This window comes from Protomyctophum bolini (assembly GCF_963924005.1).
Source record: "Protomyctophum bolini genome assembly, chromosome: 1".
Classification (NCBI taxonomy): Eukaryota; Metazoa; Chordata; class Actinopteri; order Myctophiformes; family Myctophidae; genus Protomyctophum; species Protomyctophum bolini.
Window position 1 is genome coordinate 35042328 of NC_137862.1, and position 25163 is coordinate 35067490.

At 40.2% G+C, this 25163-nt stretch overlaps 3 protein-coding genes across 6 annotated transcripts in view; all 3 read right to left on the minus strand.

The window, feature by feature from the left end:
* The window catches only part of dennd2b (DENN domain containing 2B), a 61153-nt gene extending 59771 nt beyond the window's left edge, over positions 1–1382 (minus strand). For both annotated transcript variants that reach the window (XM_080765026.1, XM_080765028.1), the window contains exon 1: positions 1244–1382. The gene's annotated coding sequence lies outside the window, so the exon portion shown is untranslated. The remainder of the gene's footprint in view (positions 1–1243) is intronic.
* Positions 346–5132, minus strand: tmem9b (TMEM9 domain family, member B). The gene is made up of 5 exons (XM_080765061.1): positions 4923–5132; positions 4536–4627; positions 2872–2980; positions 2603–2737; positions 346–2480 (listed from the first exon to the last, which is right to left on the minus strand). Exons 1-5 carry the CDS (start codon positions 4992–4994, stop codon positions 2325–2327), a joined length of 564 nt encoding a protein of 187 aa, XP_080621187.1. The 5' UTR covers positions 4995–5132; the 3' UTR covers positions 346–2324.
* Positions 5133–7192: 2060 nt separating this feature from the next.
* The window catches only part of scube2 (signal peptide, CUB domain, EGF-like 2), a 22410-nt gene continuing 4439 nt past the window's right edge, over positions 7193–25163 (minus strand). The window contains exons 7-23 of one of the 3 annotated variants that reach the window (XM_080767017.1): positions 24256–24345; positions 23368–23484; positions 22943–23065; positions 22437–22553; positions 21948–22070; positions 21479–21595; positions 21230–21319; positions 20941–21048; positions 20394–20561; positions 19788–19994; positions 12979–13149; positions 11289–11456; positions 10541–10702; positions 10100–10297; positions 9359–9511; positions 9171–9250; positions 7193–8608 (exon numbers count right to left, since the gene is read on the minus strand). In XM_080767017.1, the coding sequence (XP_080623143.1) occupies positions 8462–8608; positions 9171–9250; positions 9359–9511; positions 10100–10297; positions 10541–10702; positions 11289–11456; positions 12979–13149; positions 19788–19994; positions 20394–20561; positions 20941–21048; positions 21230–21319; positions 21479–21595; positions 21948–22070; positions 22437–22553; positions 22943–23065; positions 23368–23484; positions 24256–24345 (2339 nt within the window). In that variant the 3' untranslated portion in view covers positions 7193–8461. The remainder of the gene's footprint in view (positions 8609–9170; positions 9251–9358; positions 9512–10099; positions 10298–10540; positions 10703–11288; positions 11457–12978; positions 13150–19787; positions 19995–20393; positions 20562–20940; positions 21049–21229; positions 21320–21478; positions 21596–21947; positions 22071–22436; positions 22554–22942; positions 23066–23367; positions 23485–24255; positions 24346–25163) is intronic. The other 2 variants (XM_080767018.1, XM_080767019.1) reach the window with 2 other exon arrangements.

The window sequence follows — 25163 nt, forward strand, 5'->3', positions numbered from 1 at the left end:
GACTACTGGCATCAGCTTGGATTGGACAATGCAGAGTTAGAGCTTTTTTTTTTTTAATATATGGTTTTAAGACAACCTCAACTCATGATGCTGGTTTTAGCCTATATGATTTTCATGTTTAACTCATCTGTCAAACCTTGTACACTTCAGTGAATTCTGTTTTTTGGAGATGTTCATGCCATAGACCGTAAAAATTAAGGTTCATGCATATATTGACTGCACTTTCCCAGACAAAATATGACAGTTCAAGCAAGCAGAATTCCAACGAGCAACTAATTCAAATATGGGTATTGGTATGTTCAAGCTCATGGGAAAGATTTGAAGACAAAAAAAAATTAAAAAAAATCGAAGAATCACAAACACATGTATTTAAAATGTAAAGGTATCACATATACAAGTATTAACACTTTTGTCTCCCAACAGTGGTGGTAATCCACACCAAACCAACCCTTCACACTACCCAAATTACTCAAAATGAGACCTCAGAATAAGTCAATATACATTAGTCAGAAAAATAAGAAACATAAATTTAATTTATCTAGGTATTTGCATCAGTGCTCCGATTCCAATAAGATTTCTTTTGTAAAGAGAGAAAACAATACACCTACTTTTACTTGCACAATTACAGCATTTTTGCTATTGTTAAATGCAGGGTTTCAAACGTCTATTTTCATTTTTGACACCAGCAATTCAACACGAAACACTATTACAGAATGGATAAATGGTTTGAAACTGAAAGGAAACATTTACAAATGTTTGTTATAAAACATGCATTTTAAAGAGGCAGACACAATTTGGTTTCAAAACATTTTGAAACCATGTCAAAATTATTTGTAACTGGCTGGCAGTTACCACCAGCCAAATGCTCCCAAGTTATGACAGCAGCTAGTGAGAGACGGTACATTCCAGTAGCCTCTTTGTCAGGTATCAACCACTGTCCAAAGACTAAAAATGTGGCAGGTAAAATAGTGAAATCTCAATAGCAATAATGAAAAGAGGTGAAAAGAAGTGTTTCTCTGGACAATCATTCCAGTTTCTAGTGATAATGTAGGTACTTTTTCTCTCGCACCACCAATTTTCTAACTCTTCCGCCTAAACAGTCTGGGCAACAGAAGTGCTGAAAAGGATACAGGAGTAAAGCGGATGCTACTCCACTTCTGTTTAATCTAATGTAAATCAATTTAGTTGAAGCTATCGCTTACTACTTAACAGAAAAGCTGTTTCAAAAAGCTATTTTACATACCTTCGTGAACGGAAATGACAAACAGATGACAGCCTCCATTGTCTGCATTCAGCAGGCATAGTTAGCAGAGATTGTAGAATAGTCGTCTAGCTTGAGACAAGGTTTCTTGTGATAAATATAGCAAGTAGTTGAGATTAATTGTTGTTTTTATACATAAAAAATAGCTGTCAATTACAAGAAATGCATCCAAGTTATGACAGCAACTAGTAAATTTGTTTCTACCAACCACCACATTCTTTTTCCACCCTAAAAATGTGGCTGCAAAAATAGTCAGCATGGTAAACTTTGGAATTCTCGCTGCCTAGTGCACTAAACATCTCCATTTTCATGGGATATAATGAAAGACCGGTGTCTATACTTTAAATGTAAACCCAATTCACTGGCACTTACTAAGTAATTCGATTAGGCAGTGGGTATACGTTTTAATGTACCTGTGCAAATAGGTAAGGACATTGGCTGGGTTTCTCGAACGCATGTGGTGTAAGACTTGTAGTGCCGCACATGCTCAGTTGCTCCTCTAGGCCACACACAGAAGCCTGTGAACATAGACATTTCGTGCATAGATGTGCCACGTAATGGTAGGCCTCAAGCTTGGTATGGTAGGCCTCAGGTCTACCATTCTGAAATTAAATGTAATAATATTTGGACAGCTGACAGTAGGCTCTCTTTACTCTTAAAAATAAATATATATATATATATATATATATATATATATATATACATAAATATAATAAATATATGTATTATACTTATATATATATATATACGCTTCTGTGTGCGGCCTAGAGCAACTGAGCATGTGCGGCACTACAAGTCTTACACCACATGAGTTCGAGAAACCCAGCCATTGCCGTTAAGATTGTGAGAATCATGACAATTCATAATGCCTGACAAGGGATTTCATTGCTACAAAATTTGAGATCTCTTCACCATGAGCACCTCTGAAACATGTAATAAATCATAGTTTAGGTAATATAGGACAGAGACTGTATGTAGAAAACATAGGAAAAATGTGAGAGAAAATAAGGGCTGTCACAGTGTTTTTGCTCGACCTCAGGGCTCTTCTTTCCAGCAGAGTCGCTTAACTGAGAACAACATGACGATCAAATACAGACTTCCTCTGCTCCTGGACCTGCCTCCTCCAGCGCTGCTGGGCATGTTCTACTTTGTTCAACATATTAGGTCGAGAGTGTGAACGCGACAGCACGTTGTGAGCATTGGCAAAAGGCTGCTGGTCCTGAAAGCAAAGAATGACAAAATAATGAAAGAGTAGAATAAGTCCGGCATACGACCATCATTACAACAAATGTCACAAACTGCATTTAAATAGACTTAAAAAAAGAAAACGTAAACATATACCCCAACATCATCGTCGTTTTGTATGAGCTGGGAATGTCCAAACAGACGCCGCTTTAGAATGGGCTCCAGGAGGGTCAAGTACACCATATAGAGGAGCAGCAGGCCCAAAATGGACAGGTACATTATAATAGTAACCTAAACATAATAGACGGTTAAAACATGATTCTGTAGTAGCATAATCCAAAACTTTAATAGTTTATTCAAAAGTATGTATTTGTAAATTGCTTGTCAAGGTTGCAAAACTGGCAAAATGCTTCCTTTTAACTTACTTTTATCGTCCCCGAGCTCCTCTCTTCATATTTACACTCACACCGTAAACAGTATGCCTCCACGTCTTTCCCATCAACTGGCATGGGTTCAACAACATGAAGGCAATTGCTGGAAATGGAATAAAACAGTAAGTAGTGTGCTGGTTAAGAACCTTACATGGTGAACTAGCCACCTTAGTAACTTAGATGCTATAATAATTCTGACATCCAAGTTGCAATACCAACCTTTCTTCACCCTGATGCGTGATTATGAAACATTATAGGCCTAACCATGCGTTTGATTGGCTCCCGGGCCGACATGGTTTTACTGGGCTAGGTTAGGGTTAGGTAAGCCCCTTTCGGCACCCTCGGTTACCGTTTCTGAATTTTGGACGGTGGTACCCTAGGGTCCCTCGTAGGTTTTTCCACCCTCCATAGGACGCAGATTTACCTACCGGTACTGTCTGTTCACAGAGACCTGCTTGGTCGCTTGAGTGTTGGTGAGATGTTTCAAAGATGCAATACAACAGCTTTAGGAGACTTCAGAAAACTTTTTTTAAAGTTTTGCTTCGCTGAACTTCTCTCTCCTCTCTCTTCCTTGACTTCCTTGTTGACTTCCCATTGTACCGCCTCCCGCACGGAGACTGGCTAGCTGCGCATCCTAGTTACTGCCTCTGATTGGCCGACTGCGTACATGCAGGATGTTTATAATGCTGTTGTGTCGTTGGAAGGCAGGACATGGGAAGTGAGAATTTCGAAGGCAAAACTTAAAAAAAAAAAAAAGGCAACTCCGATTAGCGCCTTTTCGCACACGTTTCTGCAGTCTCCTAAAGCTGGTGTATGCATCTTTGAAACATCTCACCAACACTCAAGCGACCGAGCAGGTCTCCGTGAATAAATAGTAGGTAAGTCTGCGTCCTATGGAGGGTGGAAAAACCTACGAGGGACCCTAGGGTACTGCCTTCCACAAATCTGAAAAGGTAACTGAGGGTCCCGAAAGGGGCTAGGTAGGCCTATAGTTTGATAGGTTTAGGCATAGTTTTACTGAGGTTAGGGTTAGGCATAGTTGCGAAGTGAATGGTCAATTACAGCGACTACTGTCCAATAACAGCGGAGTTTGCCTTAAACTACATTAAACTCACCAAGATCGCACCCGTACAGAAAGCTTGGTGGTGCTAACCACACCTATACGCAGCAATGTCTGTATGTATGCATGTCTGTCTCTGTATATGTCTAATCACGGAAATAGCGTTTTTTCACCACCAAGTGTCAATCACTGTTGCGCAGCCTAACACATACACACAAGTACTGTACAGCACCACTCAGTTCAGACAGGTCTGATTTTTGTTTTCAATATCTCCTGCATTAGCCTATATGAAATTTCAAAACAGGTGTACCACCTTTGAATAATCACCTGAACATAATTTCACAGAAAGTATCTCATGTCTACAGTGGATTTGTATGTCTTTAACAGAGGATAAACCAAGCTTTTACAGCTGCTACCTTGGTGAGTTATTGGTTATTTAATAAAATACAGATAATAGGCCTATATTACTTTTCGGTTCACGTGTGGGTATTGCAACTTAGATGCCAGATTGCATTATAGCATCAAAGTTGCTTGCGGCTAGTGGAGAAAAGTCACCCAGGAAGAATATGTTGTTAATGTTATTGTTATGGCAGTGTACCAGTCTTTAAGCGAAACATTTTGCTTGTAGATTTGCCCTACAACATCTTTGTAGGGTGGGCAGATGCATTTACACCGAATGTCCTCAGAATTCTAGAAGGAATCAACATAAAACATGTCAGCTGCTGTCTTGGCAGGCGTCAGACAATCACATGATTCATCAACGCATTACACCACAGTCAGTTACTTCTTGTGACTAACGTTAGATATGACTATGTTAACATTTCTGTGGTGTAATTAGTTCACTGTTAATCAAGTTAACCGACGTTAGCTAGTTAACTTTAACTGGCTATGACTGTAGGGAGTATTCAGTTAATTCACAGCTAAAATAGCATAATATCGTCATAATAAAGCTAACGCGAATGAAGCTAGCAGTAGCCTGCCTTACCTTCGCACCAGTCTGCGTTAATAGTGAAAAGCAAACCAGGGTGAAAAGCTCGAAAACAAATAAGACTTTCATTTTGTACAATGTGTCACTGGCTGTTGTACAATAAGTTGCCAATTGACATGCAGTCAGAAGAGGCAATCTGCTCAAAAACAACGCCAGGCGTACACAATCATTTACACAATGCTAAGCCAGAGCCAGGCGAGCTAAATGCTAATTTCATAAACAATTTGAGCTTCCGGACAGCTGACTTGCCGTTTCCGGAGGAGGAACACCAAGAGGAGGGGCAAGGCCCATAGAGTATTAAAAGGAAGGCCCCATGGCAAGGCAAGTTGACAACAACAGGTAACAGCACACTTAACTTAAGTCTTAACAACATTAACAAGTTAGGAGTGGAAGCAACAACTAGCTGTCCGTTCCCTCTCTAAATGCCATTGTATAATAATGCCTGTCTAATTTCCTCTGCCTGTCCTGCTTCTCAATTCTTCTCCTCAATTTAGCCTATAAGTCTTTATCCAGGGGTTAATTATTTTGGGGGGGTCATATATATATAATTAAAAAATAAACAAAAAGTTTTTTTTTCAATAGAATGACTGGAAAATGGAATGTCAGAACAGGTTCTGAAATATATCCATACTGTATAATGGAGATCTAAGGGTTTGAGGTTTGAGGTCAGAAACATCAGGGATCTCCATAAATGGCCTTAACCGTATATATATATATATATATATATATATATAATATATATATATGGGCTTAACTGCAACAGCAGGTCGCATTAACTATGACAGTGGTTCCCAAACCTTTTTGGCCATGCACCCCCTATTACCTCCCAACCTTGCATAAACTATATAGAGACATACATTTCCTATTTATCCACATATATGCACATTGCACATATAGGAATCTGAATATGGCATGCAGCATATAGGCTATCTTCTGCATATACTTGCGATATTTGGCATAATATGTTAATACATTTCATAGAGTAGAATGCCAGTGACCGAGAACTCTAGTCTGGAGGTCCCTTGTCGACGGCATATACCCCAGTAGGGATGTCAGGCGTAAGTAAGTAAGTAAGTCCAAAATATTGTCATCAAATGCTCCACACAGACAGAATGATTGGGAGGGAGGGAGTGCCTCCGGACAGAGGACGGACGGAGATTTGCGTTCTACTGAGCGCACCTTTAGTTCCCTCCACTTTGCTGATCGTCAGCACTCTAAGCCCTGTTATGTAAAAAGGTGTTTAGACAGCTCAGACTGAGTTAAATGTGTACAGCCATTAACGCACATACACATCAAAAGGCTTGGCTTGTTTAATTACTTTGCCTATTTTCCACGAAGTAACTCCAAATATTGATGAGATATCGCAATAGTTGTTCCATAGATAAAAGGGAAAAATATGTTCTCTATTATTGACTTACATTGCAGTGAAAAACACATAGCACACAAATAACGTGAACAAAGCACATTCTGCCGATGTATAAAATTTCCAAACCCACATGAATGGCAGTGAATGGATTTTAGTAAGGAGCAAATAAAAAGCAAATAAAATGTACAGTCAGATGCATAAAATACATTTACAAAAGACTTAACAGAAAAAGAGGCCAAGAATCTAGAACCCCTGTAAATAACTTTTTCATCCACAGCACCTTTTGTAGCACCTTCTGTCATAACAGTACATACATATGTAAATCTTTCTTCCAAAGATACAGTATGTCACGAGGAAAACTGGTGAATTTTTGGTGAAGACTTACAGTAGGCTGAAAAAGAACACCAACTACAGTTAACCCGGGTCTGGTTTTCTAAGTATAGAGTGGTGACATTGATGAATTCCAAATATTATCAAAGCATTCTATGGCACCCCTGGACTTGCACCCACTTTGAGAAGCCCTGGTCTACTCTAGATTCATGTAAAATATACCTGTATGTCTGATGTTGCTACATAACATCATACATACAGGTATATTTTAACTTTCAACTTTTTAACTTTCAACACGATTTAAATTATCTTTTAAATCTAGAACGACATATCAGGGGGGTTATTTAAAAATATACAGTATGCCGTTTGTGTCTGTCTGTGTGTATGAGTGTGTGCACACAAGAGCACCCGCACAAATGAACACTTTTATAAAACTAATCTTAAATAAGTTTACTAGTTTTATTTACAGTATGTTAGATGTACAAACAATAACAAATATACATACATTTATTTCTAAGACAAGTAAAAAAATCAATTCTATTTTACAAAAGTTTATTTTTTCTAATCAGTTCACTCTATAACTAATTTCTCTGCACAAATAGAGTGAAGAATTCTTTGGTTTCCGCATGGGTCATAATAAAAACATCTTTATACAACAATTGGTGTTTCATGAAAGCCTAAGAGCTGTATATAGCTATTTGGAATGTAAAATGTGCTTCAATATAGGAGTAAACATTACACTATATTGAAGCAGCAAACATACAGGGTGTAAAGCCTCATTTGTACTCAGTCAGTGTTGCTTGCCATAAAGATCTGTTATTTTCAGCAAGCGACACCTCACACAATGGAGTATAAAGGAAACTTAAGGCAATGTGTCAGTATACAGTATACAGTATGTGTCAGGAACGTATTTGCTACGATACATTAGCGTTTTATCTAAAACTTTTTACATCATATATACAAGACATTCAAAAGAATAATTGCTCTTGTGGTGTCACTACATAACCTGTAGTGCTATAGTATTCCAAGAAAAGGTATTTGTGCATATTTGTTTGTTTCTCGGATTCGGCAGTATTTCTGCAAGTAATTCTGCTGTATAGGCCTATGTGACATACAGCAGCCTATGTTATAACTAGATACACAGCCAGCCATGTCAGCTATATTGCTGGCATTCAGTATCTCATTAGCTACCATAATTGAATGTCTCCACAACGTGCCATAGAAACATTCTCATAATGTTGTGATTTGAATTTAGCAGTATTCACATATTGTAGATACTATGATATGAAAATAAAAACTCCTCAGCGTCCAAATACTAAGAAGTCAGATACAATCAGTGTACCACTATACATTTTAAAGTCTGTGCAAAGTCTAATTTTATATGTGGTCACACAATGCCGTTGCTCTCTAAAAATAACAGATTTCCATGGAAACCTGTTAATTACACTGTATGACACCATCGAGTGATGGAGTATAAATTAGGTCTTACATGTGTAATATGTTGTATACCACATTACAATACATGGAACCAACTGAAAACTATCAGAGGCTGCACATTTGTGTACCATGTTTGAAAACATCATTGTGTCCTTAGTCCTTCTTAAAGTTACTGTTAAACGTTCTCCTGAAAAGTCCACTTTGTTGACTTGACTGCTTTCATCACTCCTTAAGGATCAATGATATATGTTTACAGTCCACGCTAGTTTTAAATCCATGTGAAAACAACTTTACTAAAGGCTGCTTACGGGTTGGTCAGTGGATAACATAGATAGTGTGGCCAGTATCTCATATAAACATTATATGAGATATACAAAACGTAACTCGGTTAAAAGTCACCATATTAAGGACGAAGGAATCTCAGTACTTTAGAGCGTAGGAATCGTATGAAGGACTTGGGGAACATTTCTCTTGAATCTTGTGCTGAATAGTTGAAGAAATTCTGTGGGTGTGCCAGAACATCAAACAATGCCTTCATAAGTTTCTTGTCCTGTAGAGAAATGTTGAATATGTATGAGAACTTTAAAAGTAAAGACTTTGAATCTAATGCAATAATGCATTATTAACTACAGCACACAATTCTATATGTCTCCAGAAGAGGGCAATATATGCACATATCATTTCTGTGATAATGTGACATGCATGTTTTCAAAATATAGGATAATGTCCAAAACTTTGCTCATGAAACATTCCGTCAGTGAGTATGTTCTTGTATTACAATAAAGTAAGGGCTTTTCTAATAAGCAAACCTTACACAATAAGCTGGATTTGGTAAACTATCACCCATTGGATATAAAAAATTTACTGGAACAAGGGTGAATTTGATTTCATGGTGTTTTTCTGAGATGCAGTGTACAGTTTTGTTGCCTTTCTTATCATTTGAATGTTTCTTGCTGTTTTAATTTGTGTTGTATGTAAAGCACTTTGTTAGATCTCTCTGTGAAAAGTGCTATAAATATCAAATTTATTTAGTTACTTTCCATGAGAAATGTAATCATGTATAGTAGCAGTAAGAGGACTGGATATAGAATGATATACTCCACAATGTGTACCTTGAGAATTTCCTGGTGATTCTCTGATGCATATAATCTTCCATCTCTGACTATATCTTCTATTAATTCTTGGTAGTCCTCTGGAACAAACAAAAGTACATTAACATTGCTTAGTGCAAGCAACAATGTTTTCATTTTTACACTGGCGTACTAAATCATTTATAATAACAAACTGAAATTCTTCTCACCATCATATGTTACATATGGGACTTGGAAGCCTTTCCCACTGTTCCCCTCATTGGATTTGAACTGTATCCAAAGTCTCTTGGAGCGGGAGGTGAAGGCAATGGGGCGTTCATATGTCTGACAAGTTTCATAAGTTGTCACTGAGTTGGGAAGAGCTGTGGAGTCAGGACATGGATCAGTTAGCCTATGATATGCAAGTTTTGCAACCACATAAGCCCGATGTTATACTTTAAAGCTATTCGAAAATACTAAATAGACAATCTACAAGCTCACAATACATTGAATCTCTATAAAAGAAAGAAAACAGGTCAGATATGTAAAATATTCTCCATCAGGAATATTTTACATATCTCAATGTTTTCTTTCTATATCTGTAGATATTGCACACCACAGGTACAAGAAAGACGTTCTTTATTGAGAATTCTGACAATTCTTTCTATAACTGTTATTCATACTCTCGTCAGGTCCTCTGCGCTACAGAATGGACAGTTATATGCAAAAGGAACTTATGCACACTGACAAGCACCCACCCACACAGAGATTTAGTGCATTTATACAGTAGAACCCTAGGGATGCCAGTTTCAAAGTATAACCACCTAATGATGTTGAAACACACACACACACACACACACACACACACACACACACACACACACACACACACACACACACACACACACACACACACACACACACACACACACACACACACACACACAGAGAGAGAGAGAGCTGAGACTCACAGCTTTTTCTCATGACTAGGTAGTCTCCACACTCATCTTCAATAGGGAGGAAGATTTCTGGGACAACAATAAGGATCCTGCGTTTGGGAGGTGGGTTGATGGTCCAAGTGCATTCCACATTGGCTGGGTAGTTCCCTGGGTAGTTGGGGGACTCAATGTAGCCAGTGAAATCTCCCAGCTCACCTCCACACTGTCGGTCTGTAAAGTAACAGCACCGTGTCAAATACTTTACACCCTCTTGCTGTACCAATGCTAATTTTATAGAGCAAAAATGCTAAAGTGGGACAAGTATTATTTAAAAAGATAAATACTAAATACGGGAAAAGAAAAAAAACAATACTGTGCAATAACATGGAAAGAAGCACGCATTCATGCATATTAATACATACAGACAGACAGAGACAGACAGACGGATGGACAGACAGACAGATAGATAGATACTTTTGCACTGCATGAAGTTGGTGGAGCCATCAAAGTCAGTGGTAGTATTTCCAGGGCAGGCTGTGCAGTAATTCTGTCCAAACTCGACTTGATATGTCCCCATGGGACAGCGGATACATCTGTGCGTATTTGTGTTGTAGTAATGTCCAGGTGAACACTGGACTGCAGAGACCAACACAATCAAGCAAGTCATAAACAACATGTAACAATAAATCAAGAACTTCACATCCCAACACATAGGAGGCAGCAGAGTCTCCTTTAATCAGCAGAATTACAATCACACACAACTAGTTAAGACAGATGATTATAACTTAAGTACTCAGATTTTGGGTTTTAAGTAAAAGCAGCAATACCAGAAAGACATACTCCGTTACAAGTAATAGTCCTGTATTAAATTCTTAATTAAGTACAAAAGTATTAGCATCAAAATAACAAAAGTAAAAGTAATCATTATCCAGAATGGCAATTTCAGAGTCATGTATACATCATTTTATTGAACTGTTATTATTGAAATGGTGGATGGATGGATGGATAATCTGCAAATGAACTAGTAAGTAATGCTGTCAATGTGGTGTCGATGTGGATAAAAAAGTACATTTGTTGAAATTAGTAGAAGTATAAATTTAAGTATCAAGAAATGGAAATACTAAATACTACTAGTATAAATACTAAAAGTATCAAGAAATTGTACAGTACTTGAATAAATGTAGTTAATTAACCTTTGCAGATGATGATCATGAAACCTTACCTTTGGTTTCACACTCCTGAAAGGAGTCAGCTCCACTGCGTTTGGTGTCCAGGTTCCCTCCACAAGTGACACAGGAGGTGCGGCCCACTTCTGGCTGGTACGTTCCCAGCGGACAGGGTAGGCACGGGATGAATCCATCATGAGAGTACTGACCTGGCGAGCACTGACCTAAGCAAACAAACACACGGTCAGGTCAGAGCTCCCTGCAGCTGCTAAAGACTATGATCTTTTTTCTTTTTTTTTTATCACAATAATTATCTCAGTCTGTCACATACAGTATGCACATTTTATTTTGTCTGCACATTTTATGTAAACATGACCTATTGTGGCCAAAGTCCACAGCACAGCAGCTTAACCACTTAAACCCTTTGTATTTTGTCACCACATGTTATAAGCTTGTGTTCCTTGGCTATTATTTTTTTAATTGAAATGTTTTGAAATTATTAGATTTATTTTGCCTAAAATGACATGTAAATATGTTAAAAATTAATATTTTGAGTGGTGCCTAACCGCTCCAATGATTGGCCATGTGTATCTGTCTGTCGGTCTGTAACTCTGTATGTCTGTCTGTCTGCAATACCACTGGGTGACCTAAAGTGGCACTGTTGAGCAACCTAAAGGGCCATTCACACTGAGCACTATAACTACAATCTGAGAACCCATCGGCAAATAAAGGAAAAACAGTGCCCTCTTGACGTGACTCAACAGTCTGTTTCAAGAGACTACTATAGATTGCACCGCTCAGTCCACATGGGTGTGATTCTTTTCATATCATGTGGTGACATACAGTATGAGTTCCCAACCTCTAGGATGTGTATCCCCTTGCTATTGGGTTAAAAAGCACACAGACTGCCACAGTGATGTAACGCCTGCTATCTTTTACTGAGCCACCTTTCACATGTCTCCTTGGGGACTTTTACTAGCTGGCTGCCAGATAGCTCTTCTTGTTTAGTCTATCAGTGGGAGAAGCAGTAGATTGGATCTGGGACAGAGCCAAACAAGCGGACAGTGATAACAGTAGTAGAAGAGACCAAAACATGGTGGCTCATTTTCCTTTGATTCAGCACTGTGAAGGGTTTGTGTTAAGCTTTTTGAATTCAAATACATCTTAACCGATCTCAGCTCAGGCATCTTTTAACTTTATACAAAGCAGAACATCTGCCAGTGAGATCTTTATCAGAGCACTATTGCTTCCTGTGTGGTTCATATAACAGGACATGATTTTGAAAAACACTCAAGATCCCATTTTAGAATATCAAACCATGAAGGAGAACCTTCTATGATCTATTGTACATTTCTATACTGTTGACTGTTTACTGGTGAATAGAGGTTATTGGACATCATAACTACTCAGGATCCTTTCCTAGGAGGTGAAGGGTAGCATACTCTTCTTTTCATGGTAGAGAGGAATCAAATGGACTAAAATAGAAAACTCCCAAAACGACTTTCAAGCTTGCGAGCTCTTCCTCAGACAAAGTAATACTAAACAGAGGAACTGCACTGGTCACACAGAGAAGGCATCTAAATGGTTAGATTTTCTTAATAACCCATCGTTCCTCTTCATAGACACTGCATGCTATGTCATGAAGCAGGAGTGATGTGGTGCTGCCACTGTAATTATTTCAAAGTCTGCAGCTCTTAACCATAAATTAGAATCACTGATGCGGCATCTTGTCTAACCTTGCCTTACCTCCACATTCTGCCATCTTTCGAGCTCCAACAGTTTTGGAGCTCTCTCTTCCTTCTGGGCCAGGGCACACCTCACAGGACATCTGTCCCTCCTCGTCCTGATATGTCCCAGCTGGACACAGAACACACCTCCCCTGATCCCCGTCGTAGTGCGTCCCAACACTGCAGCTCACTAGCAGAGAGAGAAGAAATTAAGCAACATTAGATCAAGAACAAAACTCATAGCTAGACATGAAATGAAGTAACTAATAGGGTTCCAATAATTAGAGTATCTAGACTGCGGTAGTTTGTGTTTCGCCTTTTATGTCCCGGTTTAAAGATGACATTATGTAGCAATGCTGCAGAAATATTTCAATTAGCTTTCCTGGTCAGCTGATCAGTCAGGTCAGGTACCAAAGAGAAAAGATAAACCCTTCGGGCTCCAAAACTATGGAATGCACTTCCCATTACAATCAGAACTTCAGCCTCACTCCCAATCTTCCGCCGAAAACCCCTCTTCAGACTCCATCATGGCTCGTAGCACTTGCCCTAGCCCCGACGACCTTACAGGCATATGCAAAGGCTCAATTTAGGATGGGAGGAAGTAAGACCTCAGCCGAGCTCACAGTTAGCACTGGAACACCCCAGGACTGCTGCCTAAGTCCTAGACTCTACTCCCTGTACACGCATGACTGCGTTTCCACCCAGAAGAGTAACATCATAATTAAGTACGCCGATGACACAACCATCATGGGCCTTATCAAGGGAGGAAACAAGTCAGCGTACAGGGAACAGGTGAACAACATCATCAGCTACGGAGAGGACAATGACCTCGTCCTCAACGTGGACAAAACAAAGGAAGTAATTCTGGACTTTAGGAAGGGACTTCACACACTCACACACCCTCACCATCAAGGGGACAGAGGTGGAGCAGGCAGACAGCTTCAAGTTCCTTGGCCTTCATGTGTCAAAACATCTGGGCTGGAAGGAAAACACTGTTGCTACAGTGAAGAAAGCACAGCAGCGGCTGTACTTTATTAGGATGCTGAAGAAGGCCGGACTTGGTCCTCAGCCCCTTACTCTGGCCTACTGAGGAACTCGTTGAAAGCATCCTCACCAGCGGCATCACGGTGTGGTTTGGAAACACTACCCAAGCTGAGAGGAAATCGTTGCAACGAGTTGTCAAAAGTGCGGAGAGAATTATTGGATTAAATCTCCCTGCCATGGATACAATCTACACACAACGCTGTAGGAGGAGAGCACAGAGCATCCTTAAGGATCCACACCATCCTGCTCACTCTCTGTTCGTGTGGAGGGACTCAGGACACAACCTGAGACACACCGGCCAGAGAGCATCTCCACCCACACAACACGCTTTTCCAACAGTTTTTTCCCTGCTACTGTGCGACTAGTAGCCGAGGACATTAGGGACGGATGATAGATGAACTGAATCAAGAAAGATTATGCACTGTTTTTAGGCAGATTATGAAGCACTTTATTTGATAGACGAACTGAATATGCATTGTTTTTAGGTAGACTATGAAGCACTTATTTATTCTAGGATTGTATGTTCTATGTTTCTTTTCTCACCTGTCCCTCCCTTTTTTAATGCTGACCCTGGGAGCTGCGCTCCAAGATTTCCTATGCACTTGTGCAAATGGCAAATAAAGTCTATTCTATTCTTATCTAATTTAGATAGCATTTTATGCAGACTTATAGCATTTTATGTAGACTAGTCCTTACCCATTCTGAATATACTGTATGAACCTTAGAGTATATATGAATAGAGACGGCACCCGAGTTCTCCTCCCATCCACTTGCATTAAGTTGCTCTAAAGCGCATGATGCGATTTCACTCCTCCTTCCGGGTAGGAACAGAGTGCATTCTGGGATGGATTTTCCCCAAACACATGAACACGCTACCGTTGACTATCATTGCACGCGTTCACGTATGAAACAGCGTTCACTTGTCATCGTGAACGTGCACAATGATAGTCAACGGACCAACGCGTTCATGTGTTTGGGCCCACGCTGCAATACCAAATTCGGCCACTATGTCCATTTCTCCTCAGGGTTTCCGCCGGGTGCCGTCTCTATTCATATATACTCAGATAGATAGATAGATAGATAGATAGATAGATAGATAGATAGATAGATAGATAGATAGATAGATAGATAGATAGATAGATAGCACTACAATAGCAATGTACGTAGACATAGCACACTAAAGTATACACTGTATATATGCATAGTTTCATTATATAGATATTCCACTTATGTTCTTAGCTTACGCATGTGTTTCATGATAACTACTTTTTATGTATGTGATGTATTGCCATGCTTTTTGTTCTTGATTAATGTAAATGGCTCTGGATTAAGGGCGTCTGCTAAATGCCTAAATTGTAAATTGTATCAGTTGGGAAATATCACAGCTGTATTGGCCATTGATTGTTTAAATTGGCTGTGGCAGAAAATAAGCTTCTGTAATTAGCCTAATACTTAGTTCTATACAAGTTGTACAGCCCCAAATGGCTGGTTTATTTACAGCATATTGCAGTTGAGGTGTGTTAAAGATATCTCCTTAGTAGTGAGGAGGACAATCGTTCAAATTGACTGCTACCCTGAGATACAGTATATCAGGAATGCAGTACTCGTAGCAATTTTACATGAGGAAATGTGAATATATGTACAGTCGATATATGTTTATGTGTAGATGTATAGAAGCATGTTAAAAACTTAATAAATTAATGTCTAGATTCTAGAACATGTGATTATTTCTAAGTTCTGTTCCATTGCAAATGTTTTCCTACATGACGGTTTGTCATTTCATAGCAGGTTATAGCTGATTAGATCTGGTTTGATGATCATTGATGATCATTAGTTGTTGGTTGACATTCGTGGTTTAGATGGGAGTGGGTCCCAAATCAAACGTTCCTTCAGGGCACAGAAACATTTACAGAAACCTGCACATGCAAAGACAAGTGCATGTCTTCTTTCATAGTACACACACACACGCGCACGCGTGGGCGCGCGCGCGCACACACACACACACACACACACACACACACACACACACACACACACACACAAAGACGTAGATGTAGAAACCCAGTGTTAAGCTGTTAAAAATCCTTGCAAATCAACCTGATGCAGCTATGCTAAAAATTCAGACAACTAAGAGCGCAGAGCCTCTGCACAGCTGCCTTTGTGTCCCACATCAAACAAGCCCTAATACTTCATAAAGCATGGCTGTGCACGGTGGAAGAGCACTTAATACTATCATAAGTACCCTCACCTCCACCAGAAGCAGACACAGAGGCAAATCAAAGGGAGTATTTGCCTCTTATCTCACAAAAGTGCATACACTTGATTAAAGGGATGAGCACCATTTTGCTTTGGTTTCTAACTTCTAGAGTGATGCCTTTAATTAATTTTGGAATTGTTTCTGTCTGACAGTGGTAAGCACTTCATAACTTAAGAGTTGTGGCAGAATAAATCATATAAGCCTTATATGATTTATAAGGCCTCCAGTCTAATGGTGGTGGTAGCCTTTAAGATGTGCCTCTGACTAGAGCACCACCATTTATAAAGGCCTGACACACAAAAGCTTTAACGTACATCCATTATACATGGCTCAGCAAATTGTTAGATTTTCCTTCAAAGAAAGAAAATGTAATTCTCTCAAGAGAAGTTCATTTTTTGCAGCCTATTGTTTACCCTGAATGACCATGAGGAGCCACCACTGCATTGTCTTCAAACAGCTTTTATTTGACGGAGGGAAGGAGTAAGAAGAGAGGGAGTGAGAGGGAGAAAAAAAAACCTTGAAGCCTTTCAAATGCAAAGAACCAATTCTATAGAGTCCTCGAATTGATGGCCCCAAAGAGGTTTAAAAGACCTTTCACCTCTATTCAACTCCTCAGTCTTTGCCTACTTGATGACATAGGAAAACACTACGCTATCACAGTGGTAAGGAGCTGAACCCAATAAAAGGGGTCAGGTTTCTGAATCCTCGCATTCTGCTTGGACCAATCGCTTCTTGCGCCCATCAAGCAGAAGCCCAAACAGCTGATGCTAATTGATTCCCATGGTGTGGCTGAAGTCAGCTCTCTTCAGCAGTTTAGTGGCTGGGGGTCATGCAGAGTGGCCCTGCCAGGGGGGCGTGTGGGGAGGGGGGCATAGCACTCAAACTGCCAGCTTGAATCAACAGCACTTCCTAAACATCTCCAACATTAAAACAAACATGCAAACAACTTGACTACAACAATCAAAGATGGGAACAAGTAGCTCAGTTCACCATGCACTTTCTATAGGTTACAGTACACCAGAGCTTACGCTCTACCATTACCACATAAAGAAGAAAGACGTCAACATTGGATTCTTTCAGACAACGCAAATTACACATTGTAGTTGATTCAAAATTATCTGACATAAAAACAAGTCAATTAAGTGACAAAATCACATATACCAAGTATTCAAGCAGATTGTGCCTAAGAATATTCAAGATTAATAATATTCAGTATATTTTTAAAGCAAGACACTTTCAACAGTAACAGGAAAGAGAATAGTGCTTTCAATATAGTACAGAAGAATAAGAGAAAAGTACTCTTTAGTGTGACAGCCTAGGGGACGTTGTTGTTGGGGGATCCTGAGGCAATGAGAGCAAGCCCCAGTGGGGTTTACAATGGAGTGGGCAAACTGAAAAGACTAAACTGCACTCAGAGCTAAGCCAGAGGGAGGGGTGGGGGTGGAGGGAAAATATATCTCCTTTAAAGGGGTTAAGAATGCCTTTCAGTCCCCCCCCCCCCCCCCCCCTCTCCCAAATTACATGTCTGCACCCCTGCCATGTCCAATAGAGACTGCTTAATGTTGACCTGAAAGTGCGATGCTGGAATCAAGATACAACACACTCTGGGAAATTAAAATAACCTACAGCAACAGCCCTTCAGCTCAGCTCGGCGACTTTTATGTTGTTTCAGTCCAAAATCTGAAGAAAACATACACCACGTACCCTGTGTTATAGTTCATCGCACGACGGTGTCACACAAAATAACAAATCTGCAATCTGACAGCGTGCCACAATGCAACACCTCAGCTTGTGGACTGACTGTTTTAGTGAAATATTATGCCTATAATGCCCAAAAGTGGTTAAATTAATGTGTGATCAAGTTCAGCAAACTGTGGACACAATACCTTTCCTTTAATTGTGCAAATAAGTCAGCAAATTACAGGACTCCTCTCATTGCCCAACAGAAGTACAAATAAGTACAATAACATCAGTAATCAGTGTTAATTTAACTCATCAGGCAATTCATTTACTAATTTAACTGTTTGGGTTGGCTTATGGGTTATGGTTTGATATCTTTACCACAATAATTTACCATAACCATTCCCACCCCTTTTCCCCCTCACTGTATATGTTTCTTTTCCCTTTTTACCTCCTTTATGATGAATTCCTCTTCTCTTTATTTGATCAGTATTGATCAGCAATTTGACACAAGAATAACATGATTTCATCATGTTTCCTAGCGTTCCTATCCTGCGGTGAATATTCAGCAAAAAAGGGATGCGTGATGAGCTAATATATATATATAGGCCTATATATATATATATATATATAGCTCACAAATATCCAAACCTTCCCTTTGAATTCTCAAACATTCTCCTTCAATCAATACTTTATTGCTGGTGTACAAATCCTCAGTGTTAATTTATATAACTCTTAGGGTGTACAAATGTCATATTATAGGTCCATTTGGTGATATTTGTACACTCTCAGATTAACCTCGTCCCCTATGGAGAGGATCAAGGCCCCCCTCATCTTTTCTCTCTACACCAAATGTAAATAGCCAATCTATATGCCATTTTCGTTGAATGTTCAACCTAGAGTTGAGACATTAGATTTCAGGGGGTTAACTTCCTGCGAGGCCCTGAACTGGGGGCACATGTGTATGTTAGCCAGAGAAAACACATACTCAGTTCACTATAGCACTGACAGTGTGTCTTACACTTAATTAATGAATATGAGCTCTAAGTGAAAGAGGGCTGAGGTGGAGCCATCACCCTTTATGTTACACTTTATCCCAGGGAGATGCTGGAAGATCTTGTGGCTGGGAGAGCCAACAACAGCCTCTCTGTTCCTCAATGCAAGTTCTCCCTCTCCCCTCTGACCAGCTCATTACAGCATGTCTGCGAACCAAATATGGCAGTCATCTGGCCAACACCTGCTCTAAATCCAATCATTAAACCAACTTGTCTAAATATATCTCACTGGCATGGACTACCTCAATTACTTAAAGACATGACTATGAGACAACCTTGTGTATAAGAACCAGTCAGGGCCACTGCTGCCTTTTGATAGGTGGAACATAAGTGTTTTGAGCTGCTCACTTTGCTTGAGTGAATTTCTTCGGAGACGGAAAAACATAAAAACTGTACATTTTGCTTGTCTGCGTGGTTGATGTTCTGAACTCAACCTTGGTTAGTAAGTACAACACAACATCTGGGGTCTTGATTTAACTGAGAGTGGAGAGAAGAAAGTCCGCACACAGGTTTGCTCCAATGGTATTTTCTTTTATTTAAAACACCATAAGTTATAAGACACGACGTTTCGAAACGTCGTGTCTTATAACTTATGGTGTTTTAAATAAAAGAAAACACCATTGGAGCAAACCTGTGTGCTGACTTTCTTCTCTTCACTGTATTTACTGGATGTGTGCAAGCCACCTGCTTTTTTAACTGAGAGAGCCTTGCATTTTAGACTCAAAATTAAATTAACATGATTTTATTGCATAGAAACACAAGTCGATTCGAAAATAAGAACAACAGACTCACCACACTTCCTGCCCACAAGCACCTGTCCTGCCACACAGTGTTCGGGCATCTCTAACGGTTGGCCCAGACTCTTGGCCAGCTCGTAGTCAGAGCCAGCAAAATGAAGGTGGAACTGCTCCCTGTTGATGGACTTCCTCAAGGTTCTGATGGTCTTCCTCAGCCTCTTCTCAGAGCGCCGGCGCACACAGCTCAGGTCACAGCTGTCTGCTGAGAGAAGCACTCAATACCACAACTGCCTTTGGAGAACGATAGCATAGCATAAACCAACACTACAATTCATACGTATACCTACTACGCACACATGCTTTAAAGACAAACTACTACTTTGGCTCAGGAAAGAAATTATTTCAGCCACTGCCCGTAAAGGAATCAGGGGAAACTAAAACACCACGACCCTGCGTCTCGACCCAGAACCCTGTACCGGGACACCACCACCATCACAGCAGAGTCAAAACAGGAGATACTTTAACAGGTTGGTTGGTTTAGTATGCAGCAGGGAAAGACAGAGAAGAAGCAGAAGGTGACCCCAAGAAGCAGAGGTCCCAGGGAGGGAGGCAGGCAGGCGGGCAGGCAGGCAGGCAGGCAGCGCAGCGCAGGGAGACCAACCTGTTACCTCCTCTAGGTTCACATCCAGCTCAAACTCAGCCGTGATAGAGGAACCTTCGTCCTCGCCGGTCCTCCTGCCGTGTCGGCTCCGAGCGCGCCGGCCCATGGAGGAGCAGTGCAGACTCACGTAGCTGAACTGCACATTCTCAGTGAAGAGGGACTTGCTATCTGTGGACATGCAGTGCTGTAAATTAGTCTTCAAAAGAAACTAATGACACCATCGGAAGTCTTTTTGATTGATGGCTTGGTTGGACCCAAGTGAAAGGCATGGTATGGCTAATTACATTTTTCCCCCTGTCTCTGCCAGACAATGTGCCTTGCTGAGACTTTCAAAACATTTTAAAATCACAACACTCTCCCCACAATGTCTTTCACATTTGGCTATAATTTTGGTTTACATTCAAGCTGCCTTCAGGTCAGATTAATTAAGATTGTTATATGAGATGGCATTTTAGTGGCAGAGTTGTAAATTCAGTCCACTTCTAACTGGAATTTCAGCCTCCTGTTTTGAAAAGTTGTTAATGGTGTGATACAGGAACTTCTGTACCTGAATGTGCACTGTTTAGGGTTTCTTTCAGTCTCTTTTGAATACGTTTCAAGTTGCACTTCCCTGTGCCAGACTTGAAGGTGGCTGTGGTCTTAATACGGGGAACACCTGACATGAGACAAAGGCACAAAAAAGCATGATGGAATCCCAAGGAAAATCTCCACAGTTTGACTTATCAATACATCAAATGAAAACAACGGATGCCTGTGTTGTTATCAAGTTGTTTGTTTGGTTTGTCACTGGGTGGACATATAGAAGCTGATGTAAATCTGTGATGTTGTCTACTTGCCCAAGCAATACGAGCCGCTGTGGTTCCTTTGTGCTTCAGCCAAGCAGGGCAGAGGCATTCCACAGGTCACAGTATAGGAATCCTCAGTCCCTGAAAAGATACATGGGACCATGACACAGAGACCAACGCAGACATAGACGTCAGGTCACCAAAGACAAACAGACAGCATGTAGGAACATGAATCGCTGCTCTGGCAGTCCAGAGTTGTGAACGATTCAAACAACTAATGAACTGACTAAAGCAACTCACCACTGCTGATATGAACTTGGGACTGACATGTCAGGAAGCAGCGGTCACCTCCTTCCTGCTTACTGCAGTTCAAGGTGGGTTTAGAGGGGGGGTTCGCAGCGTGTAAACCCTTAGTCTCTAGATAGAAAGCAAAACAAACTCCGAGGTAAAAAGAAAACTTTTGATTGTAATGGGGTGGGGTGGGGTGGGGGGGCATCAAAGGGCATTAAGAGCAAAGCACAACATTTCAACAACAGCGATAATTCTATAGTGTTTCAGTTCATTTAACAAGCCCAAGGTAGAGAATTAAAGAGAAAAAAAGGCAACAGAACTCAAAGTATCTCCTGTTTTAGTCCCCCAAGTTCCAGTCCAAAACATGAAATAGCACAAATTTCACACATCACACACTTTCCTCCCAGAGTGGTAGCATGAGAGAGAACAGAACAGATGTAAGAAAATGCCTCTTCTATGGGCAGGGACCCTGGCTTACCAATACAATCCTTTTTGTTCCAATGTAGCTTATAACCAGGATGGCAGTGGCACTCAAACCCACCCATGGTGTTCTCACAACTGTGCAGACAACCTCCATTATTCACACTGCATTCATTTATGTCTGGGTGGAGAGGCAAACACACACAAAAGAAGAACATGTTATTTCACTTTTTCCAACATAAAATATTGCTGCTGTCAGGCAGAAACATTGTATTTCCATATTTCTAATTTGAATGTCTTTTAGTAAATTAATGCCCTACTACATCATTTCAAGTTCATGACACATCACAACACAGGTTCTTTTTACCATTTCCTGGTGAATGATTTTGGACATACAAGGTCATCTATTATATTGTACAATTGGGTTTGATGCCAATGCTGTTTTATGCCCTGTTTTATACAGTCTCGCGAGGGAAAGTTTGCCTATGCCTAAAATACGGAGGCCAAGTTGAAAGTGGTTAATGTTCCCCACTCCTCCGTGTCTCACCTCCACAGTGGGCCAGTCCATACATGGTGTAGCCTTTGTTGCAGATGCATTCAAAACTGCCTGGGGAGTTCACACACGTGTGATCGCATGTTCGCGCAAAATAACACTCATCTATATCTGTAATCAAAGGCAAATGACATGGTGGTACGGCAGTTAGATGCACTCTTCATTAGGAGGGGTTTCCCGCCCCCCACAGCACACATACGCACGCACGCACGCACGCACGCACGCACGCACGCACACACACACACACACACACACACACACACACACACACACACACACACACACACACACACACACACACACACACACACACACACACACACACACACACACACACACACACACACACACACACACTAGCTGTTGAGAGAAAATGGATGTTATGGATGTTTTTCTATTGCTGTTTTAGAAATAAGCAGTAAAACAAGTAGTATCTCATTAAGAAGTATCTTAGTTGTATTATAGCAGTATGTAGGATACTGGGATATATATATTTTTACCTTGGCAAGATCGCTCATCGGTCAGCAGCTTGAAGCCTTTCTTACAGTTACACTCAAAGCTGCCAATGGTGTTTCTGCAGGAGTGCTCACAGCCTCCGTTGTGTTGCTCACACTCATCAATGTCTGTGTAGGAAATGCAAGCAATTGATTTAAATCAGAACTATTTAAATCAGTGTACTGTGGTGGAATGGGAATAGCAACAGATTATGTTTGATTTCTACTTAGTTGGGCGCACTAGGGTCTCACACCGAAAATAGCCCATCTACAAACTCAAGGCGTAACACAATGTCACATTGTGAGTTTGTGATCAGCTATTTTTGGCGCGAGACACAATATGTAACCAAGCATAAATCAGACATTACTCCTCTCTGTGATCATTCTGACATAAATCAAGCTTTACTATTATCTGTGAATATCAGTCTGACCTTTGCATGATTTTGCGTCAGGCTGCAGTGTGAAGCCAACAGGACAGCTGCAGCGTACACCTGTGGAGGTATCTTTACAGGTGCAGTCACACCCCCCATTGTTCACGGCACAGTTCTCTGGAATGACAGGACACAATGTTCAATGTTCAATTATTGATCTACTCAAACCCTGGGCCACTGAATTTCCACAAAAAAATCTACTCCATAGATAGTATCATTTTGCAGAAATCTCTAGCCTCATTTTTATATCAGTTCCCATATATTTAATTTAGCTGCTATCTTAACTGCCTCATATAATTGCATAATATCTAATCTGCTTGTATTATGTATAATTTATTTCACTGCACTTTCACTGAAAATCAAAGATCAATTCAGTCCCAGCATCGGGATTGTTACTATTATTACTACATTACTACACTATTCTAGTGACTATTGCTAGTCACTAGAATATGTGTGTGTGTATATTATACACATACATAGGACAGCTTTGCAACACTTCTCCTTTCCTGAATGAAATGCAAACATGTGAAATGTGCCACACTGACACAAATGCATATCTTTCAGGGAAGAAATCGGGTGTGAGAAAGAGAGGGTCCATAGTCATTTCACAGTTTGGTCTAAAGACTGAGGAATGCATTGGTTTACTAGCCTTTACTCATCTCCCCCCTTGAACACTACCAGATACACACTACACAGTGAAATCCTCCGTGTTCGTTTAACTCTGAGAATGTATAAAGGTAAACAAATGGGTCCATTTGTCACTCTCAGAATGACAAATGGAAAAGAACCCTGAGGATTTTACAGTGTAATATAATCCGAAACCATCTTATTGATTTGATGTAAATTAGTGCATAACTAGCATGCTTGTATGAATAGAATTGTTATTACCCATAAGCAGCCTTCTTTTAACTCGTTTGTCAACCTCAGTAAAGGATGTGACGTTGTGATCTGACGACTCCATACTGGCCTCATCTCTCTCTGAGACACAAACACAAAATAACACCAATCATTAAAGAAATACACTGTCCAACTCAAAAAGGAGATGGAAATTAAATTACATTTCATAATTCATAATTGTTGAAACTGTCATTTTTGGTTTTCTGTTGGGTTAAATGAACATTCAGATACTGTATGATCAGTTTTATCTGATCAACTGAAGAAACTTGCACTTTTACAGTGCAAAAAGTTATGTTGATAAATAATATCAATATAAAGTATGTAACGATCCTCTGGGGGAGTGTAACCAACCAAAACACCCGAGAAGATACCCTGATGTAGTGTCTTGGTGATACATATCATTGCTGTCGGACAGAAACCTTGTATCTCCATTCCAACGTTTTATGTTTTCTTGCGTAGATTAATGACCTACTTCGTCATCGTCATACTACAGTGTCACACAAAAATCTATCTACAAGGTCACATCGCATTGCGAAGCGTTGTGAGCTCTCAGCTTGTAAATCGATCTGCTATGTTTGCTATTTTTGCAAGAGAGTTGAAGTGAAAGTTAGGTGTGTCTGTGAGTATTTAACCAATGAAAAGTATTAACAAGAGGTCCTTTACATTTCCTGAAAAGTAACAGTTTCAGACATAAAAGGCTTTCACCCGACGATATAGCAGAGTAGATGGAGCAGCTAGATGAGACAGCAGTGATAATCCTGGACCCCACACAGGTTACTGCTGCTGGAGAAAAAGATACCTGCCACTGCATCTGATAGCGCTTCCTTATCACTGCTGCTATTGTGAGTCAAAAGACATAATGTTCACTGACTAATGTGCTAAGGACTAAGGAGACCTGT

Excerpts from the sequence above, each read along its gene's own strand:
- tmem9b (XM_080765061.1), bottom strand. The coding sequence starts at position 4,994 with ATGAAAGTCTTATTTGTTTTCGAGCTTTTCACCCTGGTTTGCTTTTCA. Across the intron at positions 4,628-4,922 it reads TAACGCAGACTGGTGCGAAG|AATTCTGAGGACATTCGGTG; the intron begins GTAAGGCAGGCT and ends GATTCCTTCTAG. Across the intron at positions 2,738-2,871 it reads GGAGCTCGGGGACGATAAAA|GTTACTATTATAATGTACCT; the intron begins GTAAGTTAAAAG and ends TATTATGTTTAG.